The 20,917-nt window shown below is 41.4% G+C and overlaps 1 protein-coding gene across 9 annotated transcripts in view; it reads right to left on the bottom strand.

Moving 5' to 3' along the window:
• The window catches only part of nav3 (neuron navigator 3), a 541,592-nt gene that overhangs the window by 226,129 nt on the left and 294,546 nt on the right, over nucleotides 1-20,917 (bottom strand). For all 9 annotated transcript variants that reach the window (XM_079582525.1, XM_079582518.1, XM_079582523.1 and 6 more), the window contains exon 4: nucleotides 8,250-8,322. In XM_079582525.1, coding sequence (XP_079438651.1) covers nucleotides 8,250-8,322 — 73 coding nt within the window. The remainder of the gene's footprint in view (nucleotides 1-8,249; nucleotides 8,323-20,917) is intronic.

Below are 20,917 nucleotides of genomic sequence, written 5' to 3'. Positions count from 1 at the left end.
CCACAGTGTGTCCCAACAGCAGGAATAAATATGATACAAACATACGGACGGGGATCCCGAACCCCATTACTGGGGGTTGCAGCACCAAGAAGTTAAAGGGATATTTCAGGATTTTTGACATAGGGCCTCATTTCCTAGTTATCCAGAGTGTTGCTGATTTCTGGAGATATTTTTTTTTGTAATTCATGCAGTTCTTATGTTTGAAGAGTAAATATAAATGTCTGTGTCCATAGAATAATTTTAACCATTTTGCATTTAAAATAACTTATATTTGAGCAGCATCAGCTTCGTGGTTGTATAAGCTACGCAGCGGCGGAGTGATCTGCTAGAAAGTAGTCCCTCAAAATGTGATCATTCATGTGATGCAAGGTCAGTTTTATTCCAAAAATGATTCTATTTATATGGTTAGTCTGGTGTTATAAGTGATTTGCCTCAGGTGCACTGTGGAACGGGTCAGACTGTTTTTAATGCAGGCTAGCTGATACCATAGAAATGTGCTAGCCTTGCACTAGCCTAGCGCCACGAAACTCTTCAAACATAAGAACTGCATGAATTACAAAAAAAAAATATCCAGGTATCAGCAACACTCTGGATAACAAGGAAATGAGGCCCTATGTCAAAATATCCCTTTAAGGTTAAGGAATACTATATTAATCCCCGTAGGGAAGTTCAATGACACTGTGTAACTAGTGTTGAAACTAAAGAAAAGGCAATGCATGAAAAGTGTTTCCAAACTTTTGACCAGTATTGAAACACAGCTCAAACAAAGGAGGCTTAATCAACATCATTCTATTCAAAATGACTTCCAATAAATATTGCCAACTGAAAAACAGAACAGTCTGGACAAAGTTAATAAAAATAATCATCCAAATGTGTTGTTTTCTGATCGTTTCATCACTGCGGTCATGAAACTGAACAACTACACAGACAAAGCCCCTACACGCACTCTCGGAATTCACACTCACAATATTCCATCCAGTGTGATTATCTGGACTAATTGCAGAGGATCTCATGAATCTTGAAAACACTTCCTTATATTATTTAGAAGTCACAATAACGTTAAAGCATAATTGGCTCCACACTTCTCACAGACTGGAACAGACTCTCCTGTGGGATTAAGGAGTGCATTAACGCCTACAGAACCCGCAGCCTTTGCTTCGGTGGAAAAGCTGCTCCTTTAATGTGGTGTTTGAGTTTAAAGATCCCATAGCCGGGACCCCCTCCCTGCCCGCCATTATCGACAGCAGGAAGTGACTGTTTCAGGGCTGAGCGACTGATTATGAGACGAGAAACTTGAGAATAAACTTCCATCGTTCCTCACTCGTCCCCATTAACTCATTGACTGCCAGCCATTTTCAAATCAGAGAGCTCCCCACTGCTAGAGGTTTTTCAGGATTTTGAGTGTTTTTTCAAGACCCACAGAAAATTTAGGTCTGGGTCTATGTCAACACCAAACCCACCAACAGAAAGATTAGACTCTCTTCTTTCATCAAAACAAAAAGTTTGTTTGTACCTCTTTCCATGCCTTAGAAATCGTCCGTAGAAAATAGGTGAAATCAACCAAAATGCTGTTTTCTGACCAAAAAGCTGAGAAAACGAAAGAGCAATGCTGCCACCTAGTGACCTGTCAACGTTCGGATTTCAATTGACATCTATAGACGTCATTGGCAGTCAATGAGTGAAGAGAGAATCCATGGTGGCAGCACAGTCTCCTCGTGGCAGAATGATCGTTGGGACGTACACCTCACCTATGTATGAATGCATGTGAAATAATTTCTTATTCACAACCAGCCTCTGAGCATGTTATCAGTTTTTAAAAGATTCAAATGGTTAGCCTAGCTAGACGCTGTAGCGCGTGTTAAGTCTCCATAGGATTCCATATTATAGCAAACTTTGTGTAGTCGCCCTCAGCCACTAGGAAGTTAGTGGTTTTACGAGGCATCGTCCAAAAGAGCAGAGACAAATGTGAACGATCTATGTGGTTTTTGCCACAAAGATACGAGGAGTCTTTATGAACTTGGTTCAGAATTTAAAGCAGAACTAAGTAACTTTTTTACCCTTTTTGTCGTCCCTCTGGAGGTAATAATAATAAAAGTGTTAAAGGAACAGGCCACCGTTTTTCCAGACTGTGATATGTTCTTACCTGAGCTTAGACGAGTTGATCCGTACCTGTCTGGACTTTGTGCCCGTGGAAGAGCTCGGTCGCTTCTAACTTCACCCCGTTTGAAGCTATAGGAATATACTAGGAGAGGCCAAATGCTAACAACATCTTTGGTCGTAATGCGTGACTGAGCGCACGCCCAAAGACCGGACAGGTACACATCAACTCGTCTAAGCTCAGGTAAGAACATATCTCAGCATGGAAAAACAGTGGCCTGTTCCTTTAATGAGATGATTGGGGGGGGGGGGGGGGTCTTTCATCTCCCCTGGTGCATTTTTGGCTAATGAGTCTGAGAAATAAGTAGGTTCAGTAACTCTCCATTAAGTTTCAGAAATATTGATGGCTGTTTTTAAAAGTTTTTAATGTTTTTTTCTTGCATATTTGCCGGTCTGCTAGTACCCGGAAGCGAAGTCGTGATGTCACACTTAAAGAGGCGAGATGCAAGTTTTCCATTTTATACTCACTACTGCCATCTCAGGTCATACGTGTAACTGCAGCTTCTATATTAAGCTCGGCACTTCGGACCCGAATTAACACCTTTTTGAGTGACAGTTCAGGATTTTAGAGGCAGTTGTGGTGAACAGGTCTGAGCTCATTCTACACATTAGGACATGGCTGGAACATGTAGGGGGAGGAAAATACTTAGTTTGAACATTTTTAAACTCTGCATAGTCCCTTTAACAAACGTATTGGCCCCCCTTTCACCTTTCGTGGACAGTTTCCCCCACCCAAGCTGTAGCTCTCTGCAGTTCATCCAGGGTCATCATAGGTTTCTTTGTAACAGCTCTGGTCAGTGCTGTCCATGTTCGGTCACTTGACAACTTCTGAAGGCAATTGGTAATTGGTTCGGTTGAAAAGTTAAAGGGGGGCCGACACTTATGCAACCCACTGTAGTTATTTTTGCATGTCTTAAATGTTCATGAATAAAAACCCACTGTACACAATTAGATTTATTAGAACAAGTCCTCATATTCTTTCTAAGTGGATGGAAAATGTCCCGTTTTGATCAAGCGCCGTTAGCGGAAACGACTGAGGCTAACGGTAACACACTTCACATGATGCGTTTTTCCGGGACTCGGGTTTATAGCCTCTAACAAAGTGGAGGGAAAAAAGAAAAAGGCAACGGGACTTGAATGGAGAGAGGGGGTTATTACAATCAGCACTTCTTTCCGGGGGCACATCGGGGGAAAGAATGCGGCGCACATGAAACGCGCAGTCGGTTTATGCCCACGCCTTGTAAAAAGATCATAACGGAGGCATGTGCCAGACAGCGGTGCAGCCCAGGGTGAAGCCCAGGCCGAGGGCAGAGAGCAGCCGCTACTGAGGAGGGGGGGGCTGTAATGAGCAACAGTTACTTCAACCACATGATACAAGGGTTTGTGTTTGTGCAGTGATCAAAAAGTCGTCTTGAATACTTTGATAATTAAACATTATGACACACAATATTTCACTAAATCGTTTCGAAACAGTTAACGTCCTAAGTAAGACATTCTGAAATAGCACGCCGTGATGGATTAGCCTAATAAGATAAAATAACCACAGCTGGAATGGTCTGGAGTGTTTGTATTTTAGACATGGAGAGGAGCAAAGTGGCTCAACAGCCCGTAAATACATAATAACGGAGAATGCTAACATGGTGCTAATGCTAACGCTAGCTATGGCTAACTACGACTGCCCTTTTTTCACTTCTACTGAACAATCTGCTGTGAATAAACATCCACATGGACCCGATTTAGACTTGACTTTTTTGTATGTGATAAATAAGTTTATATTTCACAAGAAAACGGCTAGAAGGAGTGAACAATTGTGTTTCCCAAAAGATTCTATTTTCCCCCTCGGTGAGACCACACCCCCTTCTATGATGCAATGCCGTCTGTATACATAAATACATACATGTATACAGTAGATAGATAAATCGGGTCCATATGGATATTTTCTCACAGCAGATTGTTCAGTAGAAGCGAAAAAAGGGCAGTCGTAGTTAGCACCTGCTAGCGTTAGCATTAGCAACATGTTAGCATTCTCCGCTATTTATGTATTTATGGGCTGTTGAGCCACTTTGCTCCTCTCCATGTCTTTGTATCTTTATTTAGTAGAAAACTATATTCATAATTCTGCATTTGTTAAAGTAGTTTTTGAATAATTAGAGAAAGTTTAGATTTTTCTCCAAATTGTTTTCCCCCTTAACTGTTTTCAAACGTGACCATATATGGACGATTCCAGAGATGACAGTAAAGAATCTACAGCGGGAGCCAGATGAAAACACATCTGCATTTTATTCTCACTGTCTGACATGAAACCAGAATATATATATTTTTTTAGGTAAATTAGATTTTATTTGAAGTGGTCATCACAAGTCCTGATCTCAATCCAGTTGTAACATAAAAAAAAATTATATCTCTCATTTTACAAATATTTTTTACATTTCTCATTGAGCTAAGAAAAGTTAAATTAATTCTGGTTTCACGTCAGACAGTGAGAACAAAAATGGAAATGTGTTGTTTTATAAAGTGTATGTAAACATCTGGTTCCCATGACTGTAAGTCATAATCAACAGTCCTAACACTTTATTTGGACACTTTAGATTCGGAGGGTCAGGAGCTGTTTTTAGAGGGAGGAGAGGCCAGAGGGTTCAGAGATCTGGGTCAGTGTGTCGGGACATCCCGCTGTCTGCTGCACACGGGGCAACAGGGACTGACCCCATCAGTGGGGGGACTGACCCCCCCCATTCGTGAGGAAGCAGAGGCGGGTTAACCTCTTAACCCCCACCTGAACTGAGCACAGTTTAGCTTTATCCAAATCTAAAAGCTCCTTGGAAATAAAGTTTCAAAATAGCGAAAAGTGACAAAACGCGGAAAAAACAAACAAAATAGTGACAGAAAAGTGACGAAAAAAGGAACAAAAAAGCCATGAAAAAAGTGACGAAAAAGTGACAAAAAAAGTGACAAAAAAGCCACAAAACAGCAATAGAAAAGTGACAAAGATGCGGAAACCCCCCCCCCCCAACAAAATAATGGCAGAAAGGTGACGAAAAAGTCACGGAAAAGTGACAAAAAAGTCACGGAAAAGTCAAGAAAAAGTCCCAATAAAGTCAGGGAAAAATCACGGAAATGTCACAAAAAAAGTGACAAAAAAAGCCACAAAACAGCAAGAGAAAAGTGACAAAAAAACAACCCAATAAAATAATGACAGAAAGGTGACGAAAAAGTCAAGAAAAAGTCACGTAAAAGTGACAAAAAAGTCACAATAAAGTCACGGAAAAGTCACAAAAAAGTCACCGAAAAAAGTCACGGAAAAGTCACAAAAAAGTCACAAAAAAGTCACCGAAAAAAGTCACGGAAAAGTCACAAAAAAGCCACGGAAAAGTCATGGAGAAGTGACTAAAAAGCGGGGGGAAATGACAGAAAGGTGACCAAAAAGTCACAGAAAAGTCACAATAAAGTCACGAAAAAGTCAAGAAAAAGTCGCGGAAAAGTCACCGAAGAGTCACGAAAAAGTCACGAAAAAGTCACAAAAAAGTCACAATAAAATCACGGAAAGGTCACAATAAAGTCACGGAAAAGTCACAGAAAAGTGACAAAAAAGCGGAGGAAAAACCCAACAAAATAATGACAGAAAGGTGACGAAAAAGTGAAAACAATGTGTGACAAAAACGCAACAGAAAAGCAATGGAAAAAATGGAAAAAAAAAGTGACAACATGAGAAAAAAGATCCGGTCAAATCAGTTTTGTAGGTCTTAGCTTTCAAATGAGGTGTTACTCTGGGCCTATAGGCTGTAACCTTTTAGATTTGGGTAAAGCTGAACTGGAGCTTGGTTAAGAGGTACACATTTGAGGAGACTAATAGACCTCCTCCCGTGTAACTTTGAGTCTGTGAGCGCGTTCTTCTTGGTTCTGAATGAAAATGGCGCCTCATCTTCCTCACACGTGTTCTGTTCCTGCTGACATCGCGGTCGTGTCGCTCGCACCACTAACTCCCCGCCGTCACTTTTCTAACCGCCGCGATGTGCTAATGACGGCTTTCACAAACGCACTGACGGGGGAAGTTCCACTGTGTCAGATATAATAGACTTTAACGCGGCGTTTACGGAGATTATGCAGTGAAGAAATGGAAATGGAGGCTCGCGTTTTCCAGCTGAGACAAACTCGGGCCTCCCTCCACTGCACGGCTGGTGATGTATTCAACCAAAAACTGGCACAATAGGTTCCCCTGCCGCGCATGGGCTCCCCTGAGGATAAAGATTCTGTACTGTAGTCGAAGAGGGACTTTCTCGGTTAAATGAAAAAGAAAATGATTATTATTATTCATTCATAAAACATGGATCCAAAATGTAGAGGTCACGGTTGTTTCATTTCCGATGAATATTCACTATAGATACAGACGGCATCTCTGGAATCGCCCATATATGGTCATGTTTGAAAAGGAGAAAATTCTCAACTTTCTCGAATTATTCAAAAACTACTATAACAAATGCTGAATTATGAATATAGTTTTCTACTAAATAAAGATACAAAGACATGGAGAGGAGCAAAGTGGTTCAACAGCCCATACATACATAAATATTGGAGGAGGCTAACATAATGCTACATGTTAGCATCGGGCTAACGCTAACGGTTAGCTAGCGCTAGCTACAACTGCCGTTTTTTCACTTCTACTGAACAATCTGCTGTGAGAAAATAACCATATGGGCCTGATTTACACTTGGCTTTATTTATGTGTGATAAATAAGATAGCGACATTTTCTCGAAACCTCAAAGCACTGTTTAAATGTTCATAAAAGGAAACATTATTGGTACATTTTATTATTTCTTTAAGGGTTGTTTTAATTGAACACTATTGAACATTCAGCCTGCGTTATCTTTCATCTTCATGTTTTGAAAAAGAAAAAGAAAAAAATAATTTTAAAGGATCCGTATCCTGCTATTTTAGCCATTCCAAAGTTAAGTATAGGCATTTATATTAGATATTAAAAATATTGTACCTCTAAATATAAGTATTTTCTGGAGGTATTTTTCAAAGCCGGAAGACACAACGCTTCGATTCAGTTAACTCCGCCCCCTCTCTCCGCTCATACAACTTTTGCAGTAGTAGAAATATAAATACACAGCAAAAAGTTACTTCACGATGCAGTTATGAGGAGTTGACATCTCAAACGCAGGTTCATAAATGGCTAACACACACGCTAACACATATGCTAAAACACAAGCTAACACATAAGCTAACACGCGTTTGGATTGATTCACCGCTCTGGTCCATCGCTGTTTACATTATGGCAGTGGTTCTCAACCTTTTGGAGCCGCGAACCCCATTATAACAGTTAAAGGGGTTTGTGATCCCCCACCCGGGTCACACCATGAGAAATTGGGACATTTGCCTACATAATTCTTAAAAAAACAAAGAAAAAAACGAAAGGCTAAAATAAAATTCATCAAACTACAAACATATAATGGCACTCTGGTAAAATAGCACACACATGTGACAATAAAATATTATAATATACGCTAAAAAAAAGTATATATATATGTATATTTTATCTACATGATCTGGCGACCCCCCAAATTTGTCTCGCGACCCCCAGGTTGAGAAACACTGCATTATGGGACTCGCGTTGGTTCTAAAAGTTAATCCACTTTGATTCTGGTGAAGGTTCACCAAACATCCATCAGAGGCAGTCACAGAAAAACACTATTTTGGTGAAAGTTGCTTAAACCTCGGAGAGAAATTCCAACTTCCGGCGAGTGGCCTCTTCTTTAGGAAGGTTGAATAAAGTCCCGTCCCCGTAGCCAAACGTGCTTTTCTCATTATCGTTAGGTAAGAAAAAAGAACAGTCGTGTCCAGAGTAGGTTAGAAAGAGCTCCTTCACAGCTTCCAGTGCAAACATGACATCTGTTCAGACGCTCAGGGGTGCGTTTGTTTTGTCCACAGGGGCAGCGCTGACCTGGAAGTGCCTCAGGAGGAAACTAGCAATCAATACATTCACCTGCTGTGTCCCGCCTTAATCTATAGTGAACTACAGATGGCACAGTTATTTTAAACAGACTGCATACCCAGCCCTAACAGTGACTTTGGGACAGACATGGACTCTTACCTTCTGCCGAGAGCCCTTGTACATTCACTCCTCTGGCGTCGAGGAAACTGAGGCAGGCGTCCACATTCTCGATCTGCACAAGACAAAAACACACCATCAACACACGCGGAAGATGCAAGCCACGCACAAAACACATCACCGTCCAGAAGAGGGGGATCTACAGGGGGGGGAGGCAGCTGTGGATGTCCCGTGAGACTCCACTATCCCGGGACAGACACTAATCTCTGTTATCACCATAAAGAGCCCCATTGTTTTAGGATTTTAATGACCCGGACGACCCGAGGGCTGCCAAGACAGCGGCCCAGTCCACATCCACGTACTTTCGGTCATTCTGAGCCGTTGCAAATCCTTAAGCTCAAAGCCATTACTGCACTTTCCAATGACCGAATAATGATAGTGAAAGAAGCCGCTATTTGTTTTTCCCTGGTGTAATCTCCCCATAATAAAGCGTAAGTATCACTGCTGATTTTAGATTACTCCTCCAGTTTTGTTGGGTTTGGTGCAGGAGCTCCGCACAAAGCCACATCTTTTCGTTTTCCAGCGTGCGCAGAGGATGCCTCACATACCGCGATTTCATAGACTTTTTAAATAGCATATGGAATTTATAAAAAACAGGGACAGTGCACAATTTAAAGGGATATTTCAGGATTTTTGACATAGGGCCTCATTTCCTAGTTATCCAGAGTGTTGTTGATTTCTGGAGATACATTTTTTAATTCATGCAATTCTTATATTTGAAGAGTTTAGTGGTGCTAGGTTAGTGCATGTCTATGGTAACTAGTAGCCTGCATTAAAACCAGTCTGACCCAAGCACAATGCACCTGAGGCAAATCACTTAAAACAACAGACTACGATATAAATGTCTGTGTTGACTGAATAAGTTTTGAAATATAACCATTTTGCAAAATTTTGTTTACCTGCGGCCGTATTACTACACAAGGAATTCACAAAGGAGCTTTCTACAAATCAGATATGGCAACGTTTGGAGGACGATTTTGAAGAGGTTTTTAATGCAGACTACTAGTTACCATAGACATGCACTAGCCTAGCACTAGCCTAGCACTGCTAAACTCTTCAAATATAAAGACTGAAATAAAATAAATAAATAAAATAAATCTCCAGAAATCACTCTGGATATCTAGGAAATGAGGCCCAATGGCAAAAATCCTGAATTTGGCCCACCGGAACAATTCCGTTGGCCCGCCAGAGCATGACCTTCTTTTGCGCCGCATCTGGTTAATTCTCCCATTCATTCTCAATGGTAAATATGGATGCAGTACACCTTTTGGCCACCAGTGTCAAATTGGGGGCGTTGCTTTGGTGTCTTGGTGTTTATCACAGAGCGTTGTAGCATCAACTTTCTCAGCTTTCCAACTTTTATTGCAAAGGTTGTTGACATCAACAAAGGTACATGTTAAAAATGTACTTATAAAAGAATTTAGCCTAGCACCACTAAACTCAAACTCAAATAAAAGGACTGCATGAATTAACAAAATATACATCTCCAGAAATCAACGACACTCTGGATAACTAGGAAATGAGGCCCTAGGTCAAAAATCCTGAAATATCCCTTTAAGTGTTTACCTCTATTTGTAAAGTACATTGCAACAGTTTTGTCTGTATCTAATGTCAGCTTGGACAAAGCCAGTCAGCTACTTTTTACATTTGGTCTGTTCATATCACTTTTGACGGTGTGTTTATGTCCAGAAAACAAGTCAAAGAGTTTCAGCCCTGGTCCAATATTCAGGACAAGAAACAGCTTGAATGTCTGAAGTCGTTTTTCAAATAACAACTGAGTATTTTTGATCTGGCCCGAACAACTTAGTGGAACTGGCGAGACCTTGAAAGAGAATGATGAAAAAAAAGGTGAAACTTCTCCTGTTGAGTTCCTGCCAAACCTTTCTGCGGTCAAAGGCGATGATGACCAGCCGCTCAGAAGCATTAACCACACACGGTACATCACGGTGATTCACATCGTTTATTCAAAAAACAAATAGGTTATTTGCTGATACCAGGAAAATCCATAGCATCGGCAAACCTATCACTCTCTGCGTCTACACACTGCAGTCAATCACGGAGTCAGAGCGCCGAAAGCTCGTGAATCAGGGCCAAAGGAACCAGGGCCAGAGCAGAGATGGACAAACCACTCTCATCCTCATCCCCTTCGAGAGAATCTGTCAGGAGACACAAACTGTTTCCTTATCTCTCGAGTTGATATGATTGTCAGTTCTATACATGAATATCATACTTTCTCTGTTCCCTGGTATTATGTTATCGGCATGTTATTACATTTTGATTCTGATTCAGGCGACTTTATTTATCCCACATGGCGCAAGAAAAAACACACAATATAAAAACAGTCACACAAACCACATACAAACAAGCAAGTGGAGCTCATTCATGGATTACAATCTGTCTGAATAACAGGCCAGAAACAACCTCAAAGTAAAGAGTTCAGGAGTCGTACAGTAAGATTTCATATAGCGGTTCCTCTTACTGCATGGCACGGCATAGTGACGTCCTGAAGGCAACAAGGAAAACTCTTGAGAGATCTGCAGGTCACAGGAAGCAGACAGGTCCCTTAACTTGATTGAGACTGTTTTTGAGTCAACAGCGCTGTATCAGCTGACAAATGTTTCGGGAGCTTCTGCATTCGTCCGTGTACAAAATAAATAAAAGCGGAGACAGAACACACCCTTGTGGTGAACCAGTGGATATAATTACAACCTCAGAGAAATGCTTCATGTTAGTTAAAAAGTTACAAATCCATAGAAGCAGATAGTATGTATGAAAAGTTTTTGAATTAAAAGATGAGGCTGCATTGTGTTTCGCATTTCCCTGCCTGATGGGCAAATTGCAAGAGATCTACAATCAGTCACACAGTTTACAGTCAACATCCTAAGACAGATGGGAAGAGAAAAGTATGGAGAAAGAAAGGAACTGCTCATGATTCAAAACAGCCCACCTTATCAATGAAACATGGCGGTGCAGCATCATGGCGTGGGCTTGTATGGCTTTCAATGGAACTGGTTTCCTTGCATGTATTGATAATGTGACTGTTGACAAAAGCAGCATTTGAAGTGTTTCAGGCAATATCATGAGCTCATATTTAGCCAAATGCTTGGACGCTGTTTCCCGGATGGACAATGACCCAAAGCTTCTGCTAAAGTCACCAAAGAGCTTTCAAGGTAAAGAAGTGGAATGTCATTCAATGGCCAAGTCAGTCACCTCACATGAATCCAATTGAGCAGCATTTCACTTGCTGAAGTAAAAACTGAAGAGAAAATGTCCCAAGAACAAGCAGCAACTGAAGACATTTACAGTAGAGGCCTGGGAGAGCATCACCAGGGATGAAACCCAGCGTCTGGTGACTTCTATGCCTTCAGACTGCAAACATATGGTCCCTTGAAAAGTGGGAGGCTCACATAAAAACGATTTGGATGTAAATGAAATTAAGTCTGAAATTAAGGCTGAAAGTCTGCAGTTTAAGAACAATTTAGTTGTTACATTTCAAATCTTTTGTATTGGTTCATGTCCCAATATTTATGGACCTGACTGTACGTTTCCCTCTACATATGTCAGGATTTCCCTTTTGTATTGTCAAACACAGGGATGTTAATGGCGCTGGTCTAAAATCATTCATTTGCTTTGGCATTTTAATCAATAATAATACTTTTGAAACTGGCTAAATGACGTTATTGGCCGTCAGCAGGTTATCACTCGTGGTTATGCAGGGAACACCAGTGCGCTATAGTAGAAATCTCTGAAACGCCCAGACTCTGAACGTGCCCATAAAAGCTCATTTAAACACAAAGTCCCCAGCAGATTCATCGCGGTGTCTCAAAAAAATAACTAATTGGATAAAAGCTCGGGCCTCGCAGACTAAACACGCCGTCAGCCTAAACTGTTGTGAAGCCATTGTGCATGTTCTGTAAACACCGGAGTGGATTGAAGACGCTCACACAGCTGGCTCTGACCCGCTGGATAAACACGCGAGTCCACGGACGGATCGATTATAAATGGAGGCGTCTTTTCAAATGTTTATGAAAAAAACTAGGAGCCGCGGCGCTTTGCGTCTGCTGCTGCGTCCATGCGACAGTGGGGGAAGAGGTTTTTAGACTTTATTGATCCATCAATAAAATTGCGTTGTCACAGCAGCTCAATAATATAAATAATAGTAATCTTACAAACCAAATTCACGGTCGGGTCCAAAGTTCGGATCCAGATCAAATTTTGAGTGTGATGAGATCTTTTCCCTTAATTGTTTCAACTTAAATTAGTTCCTCAAAACAACAAACTTGTCTTAGCCTATTTCTAGATTCCTTTTTTGCAGTGCATTGATGTGATTACTACAGTGTTTTGTTTTTCTGCCCTTCAGTCGGACTCTTTTTTTCTAAACACCGCCCTCTGGCCGCGATCACTGACGACCACCGACCTCAACTGGACAAACACGGTTGTTGCGCCAGGCGGAAGATAGGGCCATGTCTAGGGCTGAGTACCGTAAACGGTACTTTAAAGGGACTATACGGAGTTTAAAAAAGTTAAAATTAAGTATTTTCATTACCCTACATCAGGGGTGGCCAACCCGCGGCTCTCAAGCCGCATGCGGCTCTTGGCCAATCAGAGTGCGGCTCTTTGCATGATTGGATATGTTTAATACCATGCGGCTCTTTGCAAAATAATTGGAAAATATTTCCCATGAACTGTAACAGTCTTTGACCAAAAATCCAACCATTGTCCTACAGACCCTGTTTCCATCTCTACATGAATGAGAGTCTGTATCTCTCTCCTTTTCGAGGCGGCGTAAAAGGAGCCCGTGCAGCCTCACTCAAAGCGGGATGTAGGTTGAACAACAGGCAGGCAGATTGTGGCATTAGGATCAGCTTCTGTGCTTTTCAGATTTCTGATCAGCCTACTCTTTATTTGATGTAATTTGGCCACATATTCACAGAAAAAGATCAAAATTAGGAAATGGAAAAAAGCGGAGCTCTTTTGAAGCGTATGATGCAAAGCGCGACATCGTAACGCGGAAATAAGCAAAGTCATGACTTTTCTTTCACATGTGACAGTAACTGTAACAGATGCAACTTAAAACAGACTCTCAGTCGTCCAGAGGCTCCTGGTTAAAGTTTATGAACTTTATGCAGCCTAGAGTGCGTTCTCTGCACAGTCCAGTCAGGACGAAGCTGCAGGCACAGAGCGCACAGGCCAGGGGCGAATCAGAGAAGGGGGCTCAGTGGGCAGGGCCCCACATACAAACACACCCCAGCATTAAAAAAAAAAATAATAATAATAATAATCTAATTCTGTCTCAGTCAGAGCAGAAAGCACAAAATGTCATTTAATATACATGTATTTCAATCTTGTTGAGGAGTAAAAAAAACATTCAATCTTACACAATTATTAAAAAAAAAGCAAAAGGCATAAAGTTATAGTGTATTGTGATTAAATAAAACGGTCACATTCTATTTAATCATAATAAACTACCGCCCCGGGATCTCGCTAATGGTCGGTGCCTTTGTGGCTCTTCACAGGATCAAGGTTGAAAATTTCGGCTCTTGGTCTCTGACTGGTTGGCCACCCCTGCCCTACATGTTCCGGCCATGTCCTAATGTGTAGAATGAGCCCAGCCCTGTTTAGCACAACTGTCTCTAAAAGCCTGCACTGTCAATAAGAAAAGTGGACTTCGGGCCGAAGTTGCAGAGCACGTGACATCATGCGCGTGCCCGAGCAGCTGCCGCAGGCGTCCATTTCTCCGCTCTAAGGAGGTAACTTTTGAACAGTGAGGATGGAGTCTGCGGAAAGCAAGAAGAGACCGGCCTCGAGCCCAGCTGAAACTCCATCACAGACCCCAAGAAAACACAAGAAAGTGAAGCAACAACTTTCGAGCGCAATTAAGCGAAGTAAACTGGAGTCAGACCGGCGCAGGTCAAAGACGAGAGTCAATTTTGGAGCAGCTTTTCAGCGATGGCGAGCGCTAAGAGATGCTCTCGGTATGAAAAAACACTCACCGTTAGCTTTCTTTTACTCGATAGGTAAGACACAATTACAGGTTTACGTGAAAAATAATATCTAATGCTAATAAATGTACAAGCTATCAGCGTATCATTGCCTTTAGCCAGTAGTACGTTTTCAAAGCAAGTTTTTTGCAACTTCAGTGAATGTTCGTTCTGTTGAGTCATTGTTATGCTAGTTTGTTAGCTATAATTATTAGAGAAATGTATAGTAGCTATGTGGGTCTGCATTGTTTATTTTGCTTAGCATGTAGTGTATTGTGGCCTGGTGATTTATCAACTGGCTACATTATGCTCAAAATTAACAACGGTGATGAGAAGTTGGCAATGTGACATACATCTTAGATTTTTGTCTACGTTGACAAAATGCACAAATAACACTTTCTTACCTCAGTTGAAGTCATGTCTGCAAATCTGTGCTAAACGGGATGCAAATGCTGTTGTTTCTGTTTATCCGTGCGTGTACTAGGATGCGCGCGTCATGCACACGCTTAACACAGATACTGCAGTTACACATTACACCTGAGGTGGCAGTAGCGAGTATAAAACTGAGAACTTCCATACAGCCCCTTTAACAGTACTTAGTTTACAATACCTGAACGATACTTTTTCCCGATAGCTTAAACCAGAATCATGAAACAGAATAATGGCAATTTATTTTCTTCAGCAACAGCATCCACATTTGTATTTTAAAGAAATAGTTTCTTTCAGTACCTGCTTTCGATACGTTTATTTTTTTCGAATACAGTTGTACCTAGACTTCTTTTTTCCCGCTACGATACTGGTGTTGATTATTGGTACCCAGCCCGAGCCAAGAGTCTCTCATCGATCAAGAAACAAATGTAATCTGTAGAGGAACAAGCTATATGCAGTGGATTGCTCTACAGACTATTGTTAGCAATCACACACATGGAAGTTTTTCTCATGCTAAAAACACATGGCCTGGTGAATTTTATTCATATACAGCTGTTACCATTACTGTGCCGTTCTGCTCCTAAAGGAGTGAAACATCAACTCATGCCCATGGAGAAATGGGCATGAAAAAAAAGTTTAAGTTGAGACTGTAGATTGCTCAGCTGCCAGTTCTCTTGCATTGACTGAAAAGACAAACACACAAACACTTTCTCTTTGGAGGTGTTGTTCCTGCTATGGTCCGCCTCTCCGTTCACTCGTTTACACTCTGCTCATGTTTCTGCTGGGACTATAAAACCGCTCCGTGTCATCTGGGCTCCATCTGTAAACGCAGACACTGCAGCGCACATTCACAAAGGCCCGTCCTCCGTTCATCATCCACTGATATACAGACGACTTTTACAGGCTAATGCTTTGTATGAAGCCTAGGCGTTAATTCAACCTGATGGACTAATTTCAGCATCACCGACCTCCAGCCAATGATCACCTCCGAGAGGCCACACCTCAGCCATCAGCGTAAGAGCTGCACCTCTGTAGCAGCCAATCATCGCCCTCGGTCCCGCTTTTAAGCCCCAGAAATCATGGTTCCTTCGCTTCCCAGCTGTGCTGCGACCCGCCTCCAACCCATCTCCACCTCTTCCGTCCACAGCTTCTCCCTGCTGCATCTTCATGGGTCTCCCATACCACCACCAGTGTCCAGGCTCCGGGGAAGACATCCCTAACTCCAAACTGTTCATCCAGACTGACTTTCATACATCGATGTTACCGTCGGGGTCTGATTGGCAAAACTAATATACATGTCTATAAATCTTCCTAATCACTGCTTTTGTCTGTTTTGACACACAAATACCTTATATTTATTGCCTGGAATGGAAACAATGGGCAGATTGTGAGCACACATTTATATTTAAAAAGAAATTGCCAAGAAAATACATCTGGAGATGGGTCACCGATGGGTCACCGATTAATGAAGTATAACTGAACTTAACTGGAGACAAAAGCATGGATTAATCTCTCCAAGTCTGGCTTCGACGGTTCGACCTCGATTTTGTTGTTTTTAAATGATGTTATTGATCTAATAGACCCATTTCATGTGACTTAAAGACTAAATTAGGTGCATTTGCGCACAGGCTCGGTGCAAAACAACTGGAAAACTGTATTGTAGCAGCGCTTTTGTTTTTGTATAAAACAACACAATGCCATCGTGTTGCATTGTTGATCACACATATAAAGGAACAGGCCACCGTTTTTCCATACTGAGATATTGTTCTTGTCTGGCACAAAGACCAGACAGGTATGCTTCAGCTCGTCTAAGCTCAGGTAAGAACATATCTCAGTTTTAAAAAACGGTGGCCTGTTCCTTTAAATTTCATAATATTCTGGCAGGGGTGCACCCTTTTCAGAAGAAGAGACAAGGCTTATAGTTGGTGCGTCAAACGATCTGCTGAGTCCAGAAACTCATGTTTTTTGCACTTTTGCAATGACACAGTCGGGTCTTTGTCTCTGACACCCGACGCAGAAAGAGACCGAAGGACGAGGAGCAGCTGATGAAGAGAAACTATCGGCAGGATCTGTCGCTAATTACACACTATTTACAATCAAATAATGAGCCACATCTTCCCTCTGCCTGCAACGATGACCTACATGTCTTATTTTATTTATGATAAAAGGATGAATCACGGTTTGAGAAAAGCCTTTGAGGTGCTCCAGTGTGTGTTGGACATTTGGTTTTTAGATTTATCTTGTGAACCTGCCACCTCAGGGTTACGGAATTATTTATATCCAAATCTCAAAGTGTATTGACCGGAGAGCTTACAGCCTATATCCCAGTGTGATACCTCAAGACCTTCTAGTTTCTAAAAAGGTGTGTGAGTGAAACACAACTTACATTTTTCACACACATTGGAGATGAACCCGATACAGTAAATGTGCAGATCTTCCACACATTATTGTTCTGTTGTCTGACACACGGGAGTCAGCATTTCTCCTCATCCTGAACGCTGGACTTTCATGTGTTTTACATGTTTTTTCATGTCGCTGTTTAGGCCCAGAGGCAGCGGGTTATGGGGCCACTGTAGCTCTTTGAGGAGGCTATAATCTCACGCTGCGGGAGACGACACTGGCAAACGGTGAAGAACCACGCAGCAAAACAACTACGATCTGCCGTCTTCACCACTACAAGAGAAACTGTTACCTGTGGCCCAAACTCAGTCCTGATGCATTTCTCACATCCCGCTTCATCGCAGGGATGAGTTTATAAAATGTTTATGACGCAAAGTGGAGCTTTACTGGTACATTAACGTAAACAACAACAGCCAGTTAGTTCAACATCGATACAAAGGCTTTGGTAACACTTTAGATCACTGCCCACCAGTTCCATGTACAGGGAACAAGACTTAGTAACTACACATGTACATACAGGTAATTCGGGCGTTCTGCTCTCCCAAAATTTCATCCACTGAGCGGCGCTGTGATCAAAAAATGGCAGCGCACTTCCTGTTGCTGCACTCACAGAAATGATTCATGGCAGAGTTAATTTTTATGCATTTACATCTATTTGATTTTATTTAAAAACTCATATTCTTAAAATGTATGCATTAAAAATAAATTTAATCTGCATAATTTAATAAATTCTCAAATGTATTAAATGTAATTAGTTAATACATACTGATATTATTTAAATAATCAAAGTTATAAAACAAACAAGATTCTTTTATTTAATATTTATGTGATTGATTTTCGTAGAAGTTATGTGAATTGAAAAGGAGACACCGGAAACGGTGTCTTTTACTTCCGCTGAATGCTCGCGCTCAGGAATTTGTGGGTTGCCCTTGCAGTTGTCCAAGTGAAGGTAAGTAATCCGAGATATCCTGTGTCTAGTTACTCCTAAATATGTCCTAATCGTGCAGTTTGTCTCACATCAATATTATATCATGTATTTATTTATATCTGCGTAGTTCGTGATTCTTGTAACGTCGCGTGTACCAGCGCTCGCTAGCATCGTAGCTAACAAGTTAGCTATTTTTGGCTAGCTTGATAAGACAGCTTGATACTGAACCATATCCACGTACTAGGACGTTAATGACTAGTGATTTTTAGAGGTCGACTTATTTATCGAGAAAAGTCGAGTTGACTAGTCGGGTGAGGACGCCTCTTTTACTTCTAGTTAATTTATGCACACGTCCAAATCCGGCATAAGCTCACAATTAAGCAGGTTTTGCAGCTTGTTCTCTAATTTAATATAAGATATAGTGGCTCATTTCCATTTTCTAGGTTTTAGCTTATTTTTTTTTTCAGTGTTTACCTGCGCCTCCAGAAACATCGCAGATCTGCGCGTGTCCTCTCCCCTCCGTTTATCTCACTCTCCTCCAAGCCTCATCTGTCTCTTCTGTACTGTTAGGATCATCCTCTTTATATCTGCGGGGTCTGAAGTAAACGAGGTTTCGGTCCGGAGTGTTAGGTCGTAGTTGATTCCACGTGAATTAGTCCGTGAGAGAGAACAGCCCCGTGCGTACGATGGTGCGCGTGATGAGCCGCGGTGACGGTAGAGAGACTGCGCGTCATATCACCTGAATATGTCCAGAAGATACACGCGCTAAACTTTGAGGAGCGCTTAAGGTTATTATATATATGGGGGCCATTAATAGACGGACGTGTAACAGTGTTTTGCCTTGACATTATTAAAACTAAGCTGAGAGAGAGAGAGTGAAACGTGATGGAAATGACACAATTTCATATTAATTAAAAATCTCAATCTCTTGCTTTAGCTTCGACATTAAATGTACACACAATACAACAAGTGAAAATATTTTTTTATTAATTGAGAGCATATTAAAAAGAAATATAAGCTGTAAATAAATGACGTCTGGAAAGTTTATTTTTTCTTGGATTTCTTTGATTTTCTTTTCTTGAAACTTTACCCAAAAGAACAAGCTATAAAATAATTAAGCTATACTACACAGCTAACATTCGCGAGCTCAGTCTTAAATATAAATCGCGTTGCTTGTGTTTTCTAAACTATTTTTTTCGATACATAAGCCTCTTTTCTTGATGTTGTTTTAAATAACCAGAGTAATACTTGTCCACTCTGTGTCTCCACCTTAGATCAGCAAAGCTGTATGGCGGGACAAGTAACTTTCAGAGTCCTCTTTGGAGGTGAAGATGATGGAAGAAAGCTCACCATTTAATCTGGAATACCAAACACTGTGGAGGAATCCACTCTGCAAATCAAGACTTTTTTCCAGCTGACTGAGCCATTCAGACTTCAGTACAGAGACAAGGAAATGGATGATCAGTTCATGAACCTTTTTTCAACGTCAGAACTTGTAGATAAAGCTACTGTGAAAGTTGTGTTCATACTTTCTGAGACAACCAGCTCTTATCCACAAACAACTAATGCTAGCCCCACAATACCACGTAGTCTTTCCGATGCCAGCATCATAAACCTCAACTTCTCATCAGATGAAGGTGCAAGGTAGTGCAAGATATTAAATGTCAGACCAACACATTCATAAACTTGCACTAAATGTAAAAATTTAATATTTTTTCTTCTCAGCCAAGCTGGACATCCTGAGGTTACAGTCAACTCTCTGAAGAATAAACGGAAAGGCCAGGAGAAGCCAGCGGCCAACATCAAGAAGCCCAGGAAGGCAGAAGTTAATTTCTGTCCAAACATCCCCAGTGGTGAAACAAGAGAGACTATGGAGGCGGAAAGGGTGGCTCTGCTGACAGAGGTAAAAAAGAAGAAAAAGGATGAGGCTGAGATCAAGAAGAAGATGCAGTGTACCTTCTCGATCAGGAGGCAGGAGGTTCTCCAGGAGCCAGTGATGTCAGAGTTCCAAAACAGATGGCCAGCACTCTTTGATGTTAGTGAGGTAATTGTCAGTCTGAAGTGCAGTAACTTGGTCTATCGATGACCTTCTTTATGAGCTGTCAAACACTGCATCCTGTCTGCATTGTCTTTTACAGATCAACTTGGAATTTATGCGACTGACAACAGTACCTCTGACCTCCAAATTCCTTGGAGAACTGGACCATCAGACCAATTACCTGATTAAGGTTTTCAATGCCGAAGGTGGAGCTGCAGGAAGAAAGATCACCGGCATAATGGCCCAGATGGAAAATGTATGTTTTTTGTTGTCTAATCTGATAAGCATGTACGGTTGAGCTGTTTGTGTGTCTCTTGACACTGACAAGCATGTTTTGTTTTCAGAATGAAGACATTGACGTGAGACGTGATTGTGTGCTTCGATGCCTGAGCATCTACCTCAATGAAGATCTGGACACACTGGTTAAAGAATACATGGTACGTGTGTCAGCCTACTGTCCTTTCTGCAAAATGTAATTTCTATCCATATGTGCCTAATAACTTGTAGCGTTCATGAGAATGGGATGGACATGAGGATGCATTGACATGACCACCAGTAGATCATGATTGAGTCCAATGGGTTTTTTGTTTAGAATGAGAAATTCCCACACCAACGGTGATAGTGTTGTCACTTTGTAGGAAGTAAATCCACTTAGTTCAGAGGAGCCAGAGGATAAAGTGGGCCGGGTCCTGGCATCTAAATGCCTCCACCATGCCAAGGATGACAGTTTTCATCCAAACAACAAGGTGAGGACACAGACACTTCATAGTTCATAGTTGAACCAGCAGTTTTTACTTCGACATTTGTTCTGTGTTTGTTTTGTGGGGGGTGTCAATAGGATGCATGTTGTGGACTGTCAGCTTACGAACTACAG

This window comes from Gobius niger (genome assembly GCF_951799975.1).
Source record: "Gobius niger genome assembly, chromosome: 2".
Taxonomy (NCBI): Eukaryota; Metazoa; Chordata; class Actinopteri; order Gobiiformes; family Gobiidae; genus Gobius; species Gobius niger.
This window is presented reverse-complemented; position numbering and strand designations above follow the sequence as displayed.